Consider the following 14,084-nt stretch of genomic DNA (forward strand, 5'->3'; position numbering starts at 1 on the left):
CCCCCACCCTCCTCCCCTCTAGAACCCTCAGTTTGTTTTTCGGAGTCCATCATCTCTCATGGTTCGTCTCCCCCTCTGACTTACTCCCCTTCATTCTTCCTCTCCTGCTATCTTCTTCTTTTTCGTTTTTCTTAAAATATGTTGCGTTATTTGTTTCAGAAGTACAGATCTGTGATTCAACAGTCTTGCACAATTCACAGCACTCACCGTAGCACATACCCTCCCCAATGTCTATCACCCTCCCACCCCCAACCACTCCAGTAACACTCAGTTTGTTTCCTGAGACTAAGAATTGCTCATATGAGTGAGGTCATATGATACATGTCTTTCTCTGATTGACTTATTTCACTCAGCATAACACCCTCCAGTTCCATCCACGTCGTTGCAAATGGCAAGATCTCTTTCCTTTTGATGGCTGCATAATATTCCATTGTGTATATATACCACATCTTCTTTATCCATTCGTCTGTCGATGGACATCTTGGCTCTTTCCACAGTTTGGCTATGGTGGACATTGCTGCTATAAACATTGGGGTGCACGTACCCCTTCGGGTCCCTACATTTGTATCTTTGTGGTAAATACCCAGTAGTGCAATTGCTGGATCGAATGGTAGCTCTAATTTCAACTGTGTGAGGAACCTCCATACTGTTTTCCAGAGTGGTTGCACCAGCTTGCATTCCCACCAACAGTATAGGAGGGTTCCCCTTTCTTCACATCCCCGCCAACATCTGTCATTCCCTGACTTGTTAATTTTAGCCATTCTGAGGGGTGTGAGGTGGTATCTCATCGAGGTTTTGATTTGGATTTCCCTGATGCCGAGCAATGTTGAGCACTTTTTCATGTGCCTGTTGGCCATTTGGTTGTCTTCTTTGGAAAAATGTCTGTTCATGTCTTCTGCCCATTTCTTGATTGGATTATTTGTTCTTTGGGTGTTGAGTTTGATAAGTTCTTTATAGATTTTGGATACTAGCCCTTTATCTGATATGTCATTTTCAAATATTTTCTCCCATTCTGTCGGTTGTCTTTTGGTTTTGTGGACTGTTTCTTTTGCATGCAAAAGCTTTTTATCTTGATGAAATCCCAATAGTTCATTTTTGCCCTGGCTTCCCGTGCCTTTGGCGATGTATCTAGGAAGAAGTTGCTGCAGCTGAGGTCGAAAAAGTGGCTACCTGTGTTCTCCTTTAGGATTTTGATGGACTCCTGTCTCACGTTTAGGTCTTTCAACCATTTGGAGTCTATTTTTGTGTGTGGTGTAAGGAAATGGTCCAGTTTCATTCTTCTGCATGTGGCTGTCCAGTTTTCCCAACACCATTTGTTGAAGAGACTGTCTTTTTTCCATTGGACATTCTTTCCTGCTTTGTCAAAGATAAGTTGACCATAGAGTTGAGGGTCCATTTCTGGGCTCTCGATTCTGTTCCATTGATCGATGTGTCTGTTTTTGTGCCAGTACCATACTGTCTTGATGATGACAGCTTTGTAATAGAGCTGGAAGTCCGGAATTGTGATGCCGCCAGCTTTGCTTTTCTTTTTCAATATTCCTCTGGCTATTCGGGGTCTCTTCTGGTTCCATACAAATTTTAGGATTATTTGTTCCATTTCTTTGAAAAAAGTGGATGGTATTTTGATGGGGATTGCATTGAATGTGTAGATTGCTCTAGGTAGCATTGACATCTTCACAATGTTGGTTCTCCCAATCCATGAGCATGGAACATTTTTCCATTTCTTTGTGTCTTCTTCAATTTCTTTCATGAGTATTTTATAGTTTTCTGAGTACACATCCTTTGCCTCTTTGATTAAATTTATTCCTAGGTATCTAATGGTTTTGGGTGCAATTGTGAATGGGATCAACTCCTTGATTTGTCTCTCTTCTGTCTTGTTGTTGGTGTATAGGAATGCCACTGATTTCTGTGCATTGATTTTATATCCTGCTACTTTACTGAATTCCTGTATGAGTTCTAGCAGTTTTGGGGTGGAGTCTTTTGGGTTTTCCACATAGAGTATCATATCATCTGCAAAGAGTGAGAGTTTGACTTCCTCTTTGTCAATTTGGATGCCTTTGATTTCTTTTTGTTGTCTGATTGCTGTGGCTAGGACTTCTAATACTATGTTGAATAGCAGTGGTGAGAGTGGACATCCCTGCCGCGTTCCTGACCTTAGGGGAAAAGCTCTCAGCCTTTCCCCATTGAGAGTGATATTCGCTGTAGGTTTTTCATAGATGGCTTTTATGATATTGAGGTATGTACCCTCTAACCCTATACTCTGAAGAGTTTTGATCAAGAAAGGATGCTGTACTTTGTCAAATGCTTTTTCTGCATCTATTGAGAGGATCATATGATTCTTGTTCTTTCTTTTGTTAATGTATTGTATCACGTTGATTGATTTGCGGATGTTGAACCAGCCTTGCAGCCCAGGGATAAATCCCACTTGGTCGTGGTGAATAATCCTTTTAATGTACTGTTGGGTCCTATTGGCTAGTATTTTGGTGAGAATTTTTGCATCCATGTTCATCAGGGATATTGGTCTGTAATTCTCCTTTTTGATGGGGTCTTTGTCTGGTTTTGGGATCAAGGTAATGCTGGCCTCATAAAATGAGTTTGGAAGTTTTCCTTCCATTTCTATTGTTTGGAACAGTTTCAGGAGAATAGGTATTAATTCTTCTTTAAATGTCTGATAGAATTCCCCTGGGAAACCATCTGGCCCTGGGCTTTGGTTTCTTGGGAGGTTTTTGATGACTACTTCCATTGCCTTCGTGGTTATAGGACTGTTCAGGTTTTCTATTTCTTCCTGGTTCAATTTTGGTAGTTGATACATCTCTAGGAATGCACCCATTTCTTCCAGGTTATCTAATTTGCTGGCAGAGAGTTGCTCATAATATGTTCTTATAATTGTTTTTATTTCTTTGGTGTTGTTTGTGATCTCTCCTCTTTCATTCATGATTTTGTTGGTTTGGGTCATTTCTCTTTTCTTTTTGATCAGTCTGGCCAGGGGTTTATCAATCTTGTTAATTCTTTCAAAGAACCAGCTCCTAGTTTTGTTGATCTGTTCTACTGTTCTTTTGGTTTCTAGTTCATTGATATCTGCTCTGATCTTTATGATTTCTCTTCTCCTGCTGGGTTTAGGCTTTATTTGCTGTTCTTTCTCCAGCTCCTTTAGGTGTAGGGTTAGGTTGTGTATTTGAGACCTTTCTTGTTTCTTGAGAAAGGCTTGTATTGCTATATACTTTCCTCTCAGGACTGCCTTTGCTGTATCCCAAAGATTTTGAACAGTTGTGTTTTCATTTTCATTTGTTTCCATGAATTTTTTTAATTCTTTAGAAGTCAGATTTCTATGTTTAATAGTAATTTGACTCCTTAGTGCCCCCACTTACCAAGATTTAAGGAAGCACTTGTTCTAGTAGTCATTGCCTATTTGTAGAGTGTCAGAATCTCCATATTTCCTCCTTTTTGTGTGTGTGTGTGATGAGAAATAGGATGCTATCCCTTAAAAAAACAAACAAAACAAAACCAGGTGCAAGAAGAATAGCATCCTATATTCTAGATTTACTTAATTTCTGGTTAGTACATAGTCATTTTATACCATAGCCTTTACCTCATTCACACATTCTTGCAAGAAATTTCAAAATGGAAGTTAAAGGAGAAAACATGTTAAAATTCATTTTCATTCAGGGTCAACAATTTTTAAACTATGTACTTTGAAGAGGAAGGTTCCAAAAATGACAGTATTGTACCATTTAACATAGCAATGCAATACATTTTATTTTTCCAGGGAAATTCCCTAAGAATTTTAATTGCATGATTATAGTTTTCATATTAGTTGCTGACAAGTGTGTGGTTATTATCAATTTATATTGTTTGCAATAGCAGAATGAAAAACATAAACACTTCTAATATCATTTTTGTTTGTTTGTTTCCAGAAAAGTGACATCAGTGTACAGTGTTTTTTATTCTTCTCACTGTTAGTCATTTCAAATCATTTTAAGTACTTCCAGCAGTTCTGGTAATCATCTAGTTTGTACTGCTACCAAGAGATGTTGTAGGATGTGATAGAGAGCAGGGCTGTGGGAGCCTGCTCTCTTTCCTAGTATTCCTGAACAAAGAGGGACCTGTATTCCCACTAGTTCTACTATCACTAAGTTGAATTTGCTGATGAGGTGGAGACTCATTTTCCAGCACTAACATTGCAAAAATGCCTCTCCCCACTCTTCTTTCTTTCTCTCATCGTGGAGATGATACACTAAGCTAGAAACCTTAAGACTGGAAGGGATCTCTGAAAAATAATTTATTTTACATTTCATATTTTTACAGTTAAGAAATAGGGAAGTTAGGGAGCACCTAGCTGGCTCAATCAGTTAAGGATCCAATTCTTGATTTCACCTCAGGTCATGGTCTCGGAGTTGTGAGATTGAGCTCCATGTCAGGCTTTGTACTCAGCATGGAGACTGCTTGAGATTCTCTCTCTTCTTCTCCCTCTACTTCTCCCCACCCTTGTGCTCTCTCTCGCAGGCATGCTTACTCTCTCAAATAAATAAATTAAATCTTAAAAAAAAAAACAGAAACAGGAAAGTGAGACATTTTTTCTCCAAGATGATACATATACATTATGGGAGAGCTGAGATGTGAGTCTGGCCTCCTTCACTCCAGGAAAACCAAGATCAGAGTCAGAACACACCATCAAGCCAGCAAGAGCATCACGTGGGAAACATGAAAACACGGCAGAGAAAATATGGTGATGAGCAAACAGTGATGAACTTTGTTATTTTCTTCTTTCTTAAAATCTAAGGATTATTTTCAAAATAAATGTTAGCTACAGTTGCTTAAAACCATTTTTCAATAGCATTTAACTGAAAAACAGTAGGAGAGGAAATTTGTAATAGAAATAAGAAAATGAAATGGAAAAGTAAGATGCTTTTGAATTAAAAAAATTTAATTGCAACATAACTGCAAAAACTCAAGGATGTGAGAAAAATGTAAAGAAGTAGGAAAAATAATGAATATACCTTCTCCCCCAAACCACCACTGGTATTTTGGCATGTTTTGTCTCATCTTTTTGGGGGTGCATTTTTCTTTATTATCTGATACCCCATATCGAATTGTATGATGTTTTTGTGGCTTATCATTGAATCACAAGTATTTCTCATGTCATATTATAAAAACTTTATCAATATAACTTTGACTGTTTGATGTTCTATCATCATGCCATAGTTCATTTCACTGTCAATTCCAATTTTATTTCATATTTAGGGTATACATAATCTTTGCTAAATAAATGGCATAATAGATATCTTTGTGCATAAATACCCATCTTCATTTTATTTAATTCTCATAAATAGATTTCTAGATCTGGAAATGCAAGATGGATAATAAGTAGGTTTTGAAGAGAAAGGATGAATGTTAGGAACATTTTAAGGAAGTAGAGAACATTTAAAAACCCTCTAACTTCTAGCCTTTCATCTTTAGGAATCTTAAAGTTTACATCTTTTTTTTTAACAGGAATTCCTTCCCCCCCCCATGACTTTGGAGTCTTCTTGACTCATCTTTTATGCAAATTATGAAGTTAAGTTTCAAGTAAGGCAGAGCACAATATTTAGGTTAAGGAGTCACTTTACCATTTTTCCGTATTTCTGTTTCTTGCCAAACCTTCTAATTCAGGGCTATATTTCTTGTCTCTTTAAAATTTCCTAGAATTTCTCTTAAATGTCACTAATTTTAATGGCTCAGCAGTGGCAGAGCTGCTTTCTGGCAGTGCCCTGATAATGGCATCAAAGCAAAGAGCTAAAATTTTACTCACTTTGATTGATGAGCTCATTTTGTTACAGAGGACAAATTGGATCTTTTTTTATACTGGTAATAAAAATTAATGTGTGATGTTGCTTTTCGGATGTTATTAGATCTCTGCCTTAATACAGATTTCAGCAATAAAAGCACTAGCAGGTATCTTGACCAGGAAGTTACCTCCCTCCCCTTTAAACTACTCTTAAAAGTAAAAGGTGCTTTTCTAATTTTGTAATCCTGGTGTGTGCATATCTATATGTATGTATTGGCCTCAATGAGGTTGAGGGCTGTGGGGAAAGTGGTGGCAGTGGGGTAATACGCTGTATTTCAATTTTCCATCTAATTGTGATGTTTATCTCTGTTTATTTCAGCACCTCCAAGGTTTACAAGAACTCCCGTTGACCAGACAGGGGTCTCTGGCGGAGTTGCCTCTTTCATTTGCCAAGCTACAGGAGACCCAAGACCTAAAATTGTCTGGAACAAAAAAGGAAAGAAAGTCAGCAATCAGAGATTTGAGGTATTAGGTCCATTGTTCTGTTTCTCTGGGGGAAAAATGTATCTGCTCTATCTTTGGTTTGTATATTGCTTGTTTTACTGTGATATGAAGTGTGCTAATCACTGAGATATGGCCTTCTTTTTGTTGCTTGTGTTGGAAAACTTAGTTCTAAATGGCTTTTTGAAAAGGAATTTGTGGGTTCAGGTGACTAACTTTTGTATTTTATTGTATCAGCCTCAGTGTTCTTGGCGTCCATCTGTTAGCATCATCCTCAAACTGTTTCCCCTTAAGATTGCGGGAGTCTCACATCCTCCCACAACCAAGGCTAGAAGATGAGTGAAAGCTTCCTATGCTCCCAGCGCTTACTGAGTTACTTGCTTGTCCCTGGACTAGTGTATATGGACAACTGATTGGTACAGGCCAATTAATTTAAGTTAATCAGAATCTACCTCTGTTGCTGGGAATGAAGTAGGTTCCATCCAACCCTATGGCCTGGAGTGCGGAAGCAATGTTTTCCTATAGGAGATTCAGGTGCCTATTACAAGGAAGAAGGGGAATGGGTACCGGGCAGCAAATGAAGCTGTCCATTGCACCTCACAGCTGTGTTTTACAAGTACCATGAAATAAATGAGAAATTAGCTCCAGTTGTTGGGCTAAGCACTACTCTGGAAGAATATACCCAACCAGGTTGATATTGCAGTTAAACCTTTGAACAAATTACTCCAGAAAGCTCAGTGACTTGAAGATGATAAAGCATAATTCAGATATTATTTTGAATATTTTTAAGGAGACTAATGGCTCAGAAATTTGCTCATTTTGGAGGTGAAAAATAAGTAATAAGATATGCAGAGAAAAATCGGAAGAAGCACACAATAACATGCCTGAAATCTAAGACATGAAAAGAATAGCTTGATTCTTAGAGGATACAAAGACCTCCAAACTGCCCCAAAGTGTAAAACTCACTTTCTCTTACCTGAGTTTCTGACATACATCATAGCCTAATTCATAGCTTGGCAAAATCAAGGCAATTTCTAGTTAAAAGAAATATAGCAAGTACAAAATTCAGAACATTTTTGATTTTACTCATTTTTTTAAAAGATTTTATGTATTCATTCATGAGAGACAGAGGGAGAGAGAGAGAGAGAGAGAGCAGAGGGAGAAGCAGGCTCCCAAGGAGCAGGGAGCCCGATTCAGGACTCGATCCCAGGACCCTGGGATCATGACCTGAGCTAAAGGCAGACGCTTAACCATCTGAGCCACCCAGGCGCCTGATTTTACTCATTTTTTACCAGGTTTCACAGAGCAATAAATGGTCCAGATGCCTTATAAAGGGTATAATTAATTACACTGGTAGAAATTTAAATGTAGACTGCAGTTTTACAAATGATAAATTTAAAATTATGTTTTTAAAATGAAATACCTACAGTGATTAAACATAAAAAAAATCTTAATCATTGAGAAATATTTCCTATATCATGTAAAAAATGATGTGTGTGTGATCTTTAGTACACATTTTTTTTTTTTTTAGTTTAAATGAAATTGAATTTTTTTATCAAAGAAAAGTTTGACATCATACTTGCTGGTGACAGTAGGTTCTTGACAAAATCTTGTAACAAAGATTAAATTGTAATAGTAAACATTTCAAAGCATGAGCTCTGCTCATTATATAATTCTTAATGAGAATCATATAAACACAGCCAAGGAAAATTATTTTTACATGAAGCATATATATCAAATAGTGTTGAGTCTTGGGTTGAGAATCTTTAAAATCTGTAATAGTATATATGTATTTTTTTTTGTTTTGCTGGTTTATAAAGCCTATGAGAGCTCTAAGTGAGACTGATTTTGCTTCTTCTATCTCCAGTGGCAAATACAATGTCTGGCTTAGAGTAAGTAGGGCACAATCAATACTGGGTATTAAATAAGGTTTTCAAATTGGAAATTGCAACACTAGCATGTAATGTGTAGTATAGTGTTTGTTGAAAGATGATAGGTCTAACTCTAGGAAATAGTTCAGAAATGTAAACATACAGTGACACATAACAGTTAGTTGTTAAGAGATAGGTTATAAGCCTTCTCATCACAGGAAGAAAAATTGTTTTCTTTTCTTTTTATTGTACCTATATGAGATGATGGATGTTAATTAAACCTATTGTAGTAGTCATTGCAGAATACAGGTAAATCAAACCATCACGTTATATGCCTTAAACTTTATACAGTGTTGTTTGCCAATTATTTCTCAATAAAATTGGAAAAAATCAAAATTTAAGCATTAAGGATATTTAAACCTTTCTCTACATTAAGCCATGAGATGTTTATAAATATATATATTTATAAATATGTTTATAAATATATATATTTATGCTTATAAATATATAAATGTTTAATGTTTATAAATTAAATGTTTAAAATATATAGAGATGTTTATAAATATATTTATATATATTCAATTATGGCGTACTTGTCAAAGATTCTAGTAACTATGAAACTTTTTCTCCCATGATGCATAGTGGATTCACTCTAAAATATATGCTTAATAGAGTTGAAAATAAATTGTGGTGCATTGGGAAGTGGGGCATTTTGGCTGTCTCTGTGAATTTAAAACATAAACAGAATGCAGAAAGGACCTGAAGTGGATATATTTAAAAAAAACATTGGATCTTTCTTCCATATGTTGATATAAGCATGTTTACACACAAAACAGGATATTTAGCATCCCAATAAATGTGTTTACAAAGCATTCTCAATTCATAATTTAGGCACGTGGAACTATTAGTCACAGGAAAATGCAAAAAAATACCTCACCAAAACCAGAAAGCACAGCACCTCAGTGAGCAGCTGAAAGAACACAGTATAGTTATAGAAAAGACAAGTTGAGGACTCCACAGTTTCGTACCCATATTTATCAATTTCATCATCATCATCATCATTATCATTTTTTGAAGTAGTACTTGAATTAGCTGACAAATATCTAGGATTGCTAAACTGCTTCAGAGTAGAGTCCATAATGATAGTGAATTCAGGCTTACTCTTTAGGACTTTAATTTTCTGCCCTGTGAAGCAAGCCTCTGTTTTACAGCAAAAATGCCCTAAAAATGCAGAAAATGCTAAGCTAGAACAAATACTGGAATGATTTATAGCAAAATGAATGTATGCCATCAGTCTCTTGGTTTGTGAAAGCCATCTCGTTGGCTGCCTAAGTATTAAATTTATGCAGTTTCTCTTCATGGTTTGCTCATCTATACTGTTCAGGATGAAACACTTTAAGCCAGAAGAGTTGTCTGTGGTGGTATGCATTAGGTCTTCACTTTATAGTCCAATTATTGAGTAGATCCACATATGCATACATGCTGTGAGAGAATAATTTGAGAAGGTTATCCATCATAGCAACAAGTCTCTTGCAAAATTAACAGGGTCAAATTGTCTAGATACACATACTAGAATATTTTCATGAGTAGATCATGGATGGTTTCTAGTAGACTTTGCATTTGTAGTTACATGTCTTTCCTTTTGTTCAGGAGAAGATTCATTAAATTAAACCAGTTATTCTGTTTTACTACTATGTATCAAAATTCAGTCTTAAAATGCTGCTGTGTTTATTTTGAGCCAAAAGACTGGTTCACCACTGTATTAAGGTTTAGCTGAGAGGTAGACAATTGTAACAACACCTGTGACAGCTATTGTTTCCTCTAATAGGTAATAGAGTTTGACGATGGATCTGGATCAGTTCTCAGAATACAACCCTTACGGACTCCGCGGGATGAGGCCATTTATGAATGTGTGGCCTCGAATAATGTGGGAGAAATAAGTGTATCCACCAGACTCACAGTTTTGCGTGGTAAGTACTCAAGTACAAGGTTGTTGCTTGTATCATTGTTGAAATTCTCTATCCCTGGTGTTCTTTTGTAGGACCACTAAAAAGATTAGAGTTGTCATGACACTTAAATGGGAAATGAATTTAAATACAATGTTTATAAGGGTGAAACTTTTAAACAAAGATTGGGTGCCTTTTCTTATGGGTCTTGAAGAATGCTATCCAGGGAGAGAAAAGAAAATCTCAGAGAAGTACTAATTTCCAATGCCAAATACCATTATGATTTTTGATAAAGTACTTAGAAAGGAAACAGGACATGCTAGTCTTTTCTTGTTAACATTGCTTGCATACACAAGGTTGTTTGTACCAAAGTTGGCCACTACTTTTTATAGATTACCACAGTTGATACTGATGTTTGCAAAATTAAAGGAACATCTTCTACCTAAAGATGAGTTCCTCATAAATGGAGGAATTGAGAAAAACAAAGGTACCTTACATCTTTATGTCAAAAAATATGTTTTTATTTCATTCTTTTATATTTCTTGAACTAACATCTGTTAATGCAAAGTGAGTGGAAACAGCCCCCTGCTGTGTGTCCTGCTACGTGGCTTATACAGTTTCACCAAAGTATGAGATGACTTGCCAGATCTCCAGTACAGTGGGTCTGCTTTCTAGACTTTCTTTAGAATGGCAGTACTAGAGAATAAAGGCTAGTGGTTAATAATACTCTGTTTTGTATCTCTGCATCAACATTTTGTGAAGAGATAAGGATATTGTCCGAATTGGCTTACCTAGTACTTGGCACTCCACAGTAACACTTCTGTGCCTTTATGTCTTTGTCACACACACTTTTGTTTGTTCATTGTGTTTTGCTTTGAACTTCATTTTGCTTGATTCCACCACTTACCAGAATAGACTTTCTTAAGATTAAGGGAAGTGGAAAAAATGGATCAAAATTGCATTACCACAGAGGAATATAACATGGATTAAGAACATTTGTTCTCCACTCCATTTTTTCCCATTGTGGCATGTATTTACTTTGTATGTTTTATAAAATCAAAAATATTTCCTTCTAGATCTTTGGTAATCTTTGATTACCAAAATCAATTAGTTAATCCAAGAAGCCTAGAAAATGAGATTATTTACTTACACATCTTAAAATGTGTTTCAAATATTGTAAATATCTTACTAAGTCTCAGGAGAAATACTGACCAACTGGTTATAGATCTTTTAAATGCATGAAACAGAATGATGCTTAAAAACAAGTAAGTCAGATTTGAACTACATTTCTGTCCATTATGAGAAGTTACGTTTATACACAAAGTTCTCATCCTCCTATAAACACATTGAGATGTTGATAAAGTATCTGAAAATAAAACTGAATGCATGATTAGGCTTGCAAACAAGAAAGAAGTTTCCAGGTGTGAAAAACAAAGAGAGACTCTCCAGAGAAAGGACAATTTAAAATCTCATAACCCAAGATAATAACCAAAAGGGCTATATGCTTTAGGGCTGGAGTTTTAGCTCTACAGCAGCACATAGGCCTATATAAAACAAAATGAAAGTAAGAAGAGCTAGATAAGCTTTCTGCATAAAGGTGAGAATTCTAGCACTACTATAGTGCAATACTCAGGACCTAGAAGCAAACATAAAAACTGGTCAGATACAATGACCCTCACAGAATGTGGAAGAGGCAGCCATGCTCAGCAGGGGGCCTGCTTCTCCCTCTCCCTCTGCTGCTCCCCCTGCTTGTGTTCTTTCACTCTCTCTCTGTCAAATAAATGAATAAAATCTTTAAAAAATGAAGATTTATAAAGGTAACGGAAAGACTAAAATCTCTCAGGCAAGAATAAGATAGGGCAAAAAAGAGCAAATGGGCGTTAGAAGTCAGATTTTAGAACTGGAAGGAGTCTTAGTAACTATGTTTATAAAGACTCTAACATGTACTTCAAAATATATGTACATATATATACATACATATATGTGTTCACATAAACTTAGTAGATCTGAAATTGTAGAATAATTTCTTCAGGTGTTCACATCTGAAACAAACTCAGACTCATTTGTTGATCTTTTAAAATTTTAATCTTTATTTCTTCTTCTAGTTTAGAACTAATGCTATTATGTAGAAAGTATAATACAAAGGTGCAATAAAGTAAAATTTACCAAAAACTTTTGTTTTTTTTTTCTTTACCTTCTGACTTCCTTGAATTCACCCCTTAAAAGGAAACAGTGACAAGTCGTTTGGCTTGATTTAATCTTTATGCATTGATGAAGAGATTAGCAAAAACTTGGGAGGAAAATATCATTTTACTTAGACTTTCACATGGATTTATGTTTTCCTGCCTCCCAGTTGATTAGGGCCCCCCATTTTATCTACTTTTATTCAACAAGCTCCTCTATAAAACAAATACATGTGAGAATTTTAATATCTTGGCTTTCTGTGTGAATAGCTGTCATATGTAAGTACATTTGTATGAAAATTTATGATTCTAGTAAAGATAGTTAAACCTTTTTTAAAGACTATGTTTAGCAATTTTGGAAATGTTTCATGAGAAAAACTCAAAGGTATTTTGGATAATGGAAAAGTAGTCTAAACATAACTTAGAAGGTTTTCATATATCCCTGTGGGATGAAATAAACGGGTTGGGAATTATCTTTGTTCCCTAGGGTTACCTCCTGGTTTAAAATTTCTAAATAACTATTTATAATTCTATTAATAATAGTCTTAACAACATATTCCAATAGTAGAATCACATTCATAAAATACGAACATGGTGCACAGTTAATTAAAATGAATGTGAAGAGTTTCATACTACACTTGATGAGCTATGTGCCCATTTAAGTTCACTTGCTCTTGCAGATCACCTTGGCAGATACTCAAGCTCTGTGTTCTGCCATTGGCTGAAGCTGCTGTACACTTTCAGTCAGTAGCCCTCATCAGATGCCCATTTCGTCCACATGGCTCATTTACTTTTTCCCTACTTTGCTGACAATGCCAAAAATGTGCCAACCGTCATGATGGGTTTTGTCTAAGTGGACTGGATGGAGATCACTAATTTATTTCATACAGGCTACTAGAGAACCTAAAAATTGGAGATTTAAACATCTGAACTGTGTGGCTAATGCAGAAGACAGTGAAATAATACTCTGACCACCCATGTGCATTAAAAGGAGTATTTCAGGGAAACCTTCCCTCCGTAGCTAGCTTCAAATTACCCTCGCTCTGAAAAACTGTTTTCATAAGGAAGGATAACTACAAGCCCAGGCTGAACATGCCCTGGAATGAGATATTTAGGCAATTACCACTTATACACTGTGCACCATAGTTCATAGAAGAAGTAGTAAGAGAATGGGGAGTTGAATGCAGTATGGCCCCTAGGTCATATTTTAATTTTTTTGGCTGCCCTGCCTGTGGAAACACAAATAAAAACCGGCTCCCTTGTTCTGTAGTACTTGAGGATGCTGATGTGTGTATCGGTCATACACATGTTTTCGCTCTTGAGCAGAACTTTAAGTCAAGGCTTCAGATGTCACTGAGAGGTTATTAAGGGTTGAGACTTGCCTAATTGTAGAATTGGGAGGTTTTTAGATTACAATGAGCTTTCAAGATACGACATGAGCTTTGCCTAATTGTAGAATTGGGAGGTTTTTAGATTACAAATGAGGCTTTCAAGGGCACAAGTACGACCGGAGAGGGTGCTCTAAGAAGAGAATCATTATCCAGATGGATTTAGTGCTTTCCGAATCTTTGGTTCACTGGTCATCATTTCTTTTTTTTTTTTTTTAAGATTTTATTTATTTATTTGACAGAGAGAGAGACAGTGAGAGAGGGAATACAAGCAGGGGGAGTGGGAGAGGGAGAAGCAGACTCCCTGAGGGGCAGGGAGCCCAGTGAGGGGCTTGATCTCAGATTCCTGGGATCATGACCTGAGTCAAAGGCAGACACTTAATGACTGAGCCACCCAGGCACCCCACTGATCATAATTTCTTACTGACCAA

General features: G+C 36.3%; 1 protein-coding gene across 39 annotated transcripts in view; it reads left to right on the forward strand.

Moving 5' to 3' along the window:
• PTPRD (protein tyrosine phosphatase receptor type D) overlaps positions 1–14,084 on the forward strand; it is a 540,170-nt gene that overhangs the window by 215,432 nt on the left and 310,654 nt on the right. For all 39 annotated transcript variants that reach the window (XM_027615436.2, XM_027615438.2, XM_027615450.2 and 36 more), the window contains exons 3-4: positions 6,144–6,289; positions 9,965–10,106. In XM_027615436.2, the coding sequence (XP_027471237.1) occupies positions 6,144–6,289; positions 9,965–10,106 (288 nt within the window). The remainder of the gene's footprint in view (positions 1–6,143; positions 6,290–9,964; positions 10,107–14,084) is intronic.

Source organism: Zalophus californianus, chromosome 13 (genome assembly GCF_009762305.2).
Source record: "Zalophus californianus isolate mZalCal1 chromosome 13, mZalCal1.pri.v2, whole genome shotgun sequence".
NCBI lineage: Eukaryota > Metazoa > Chordata > Mammalia > Carnivora > Otariidae > Zalophus > Zalophus californianus.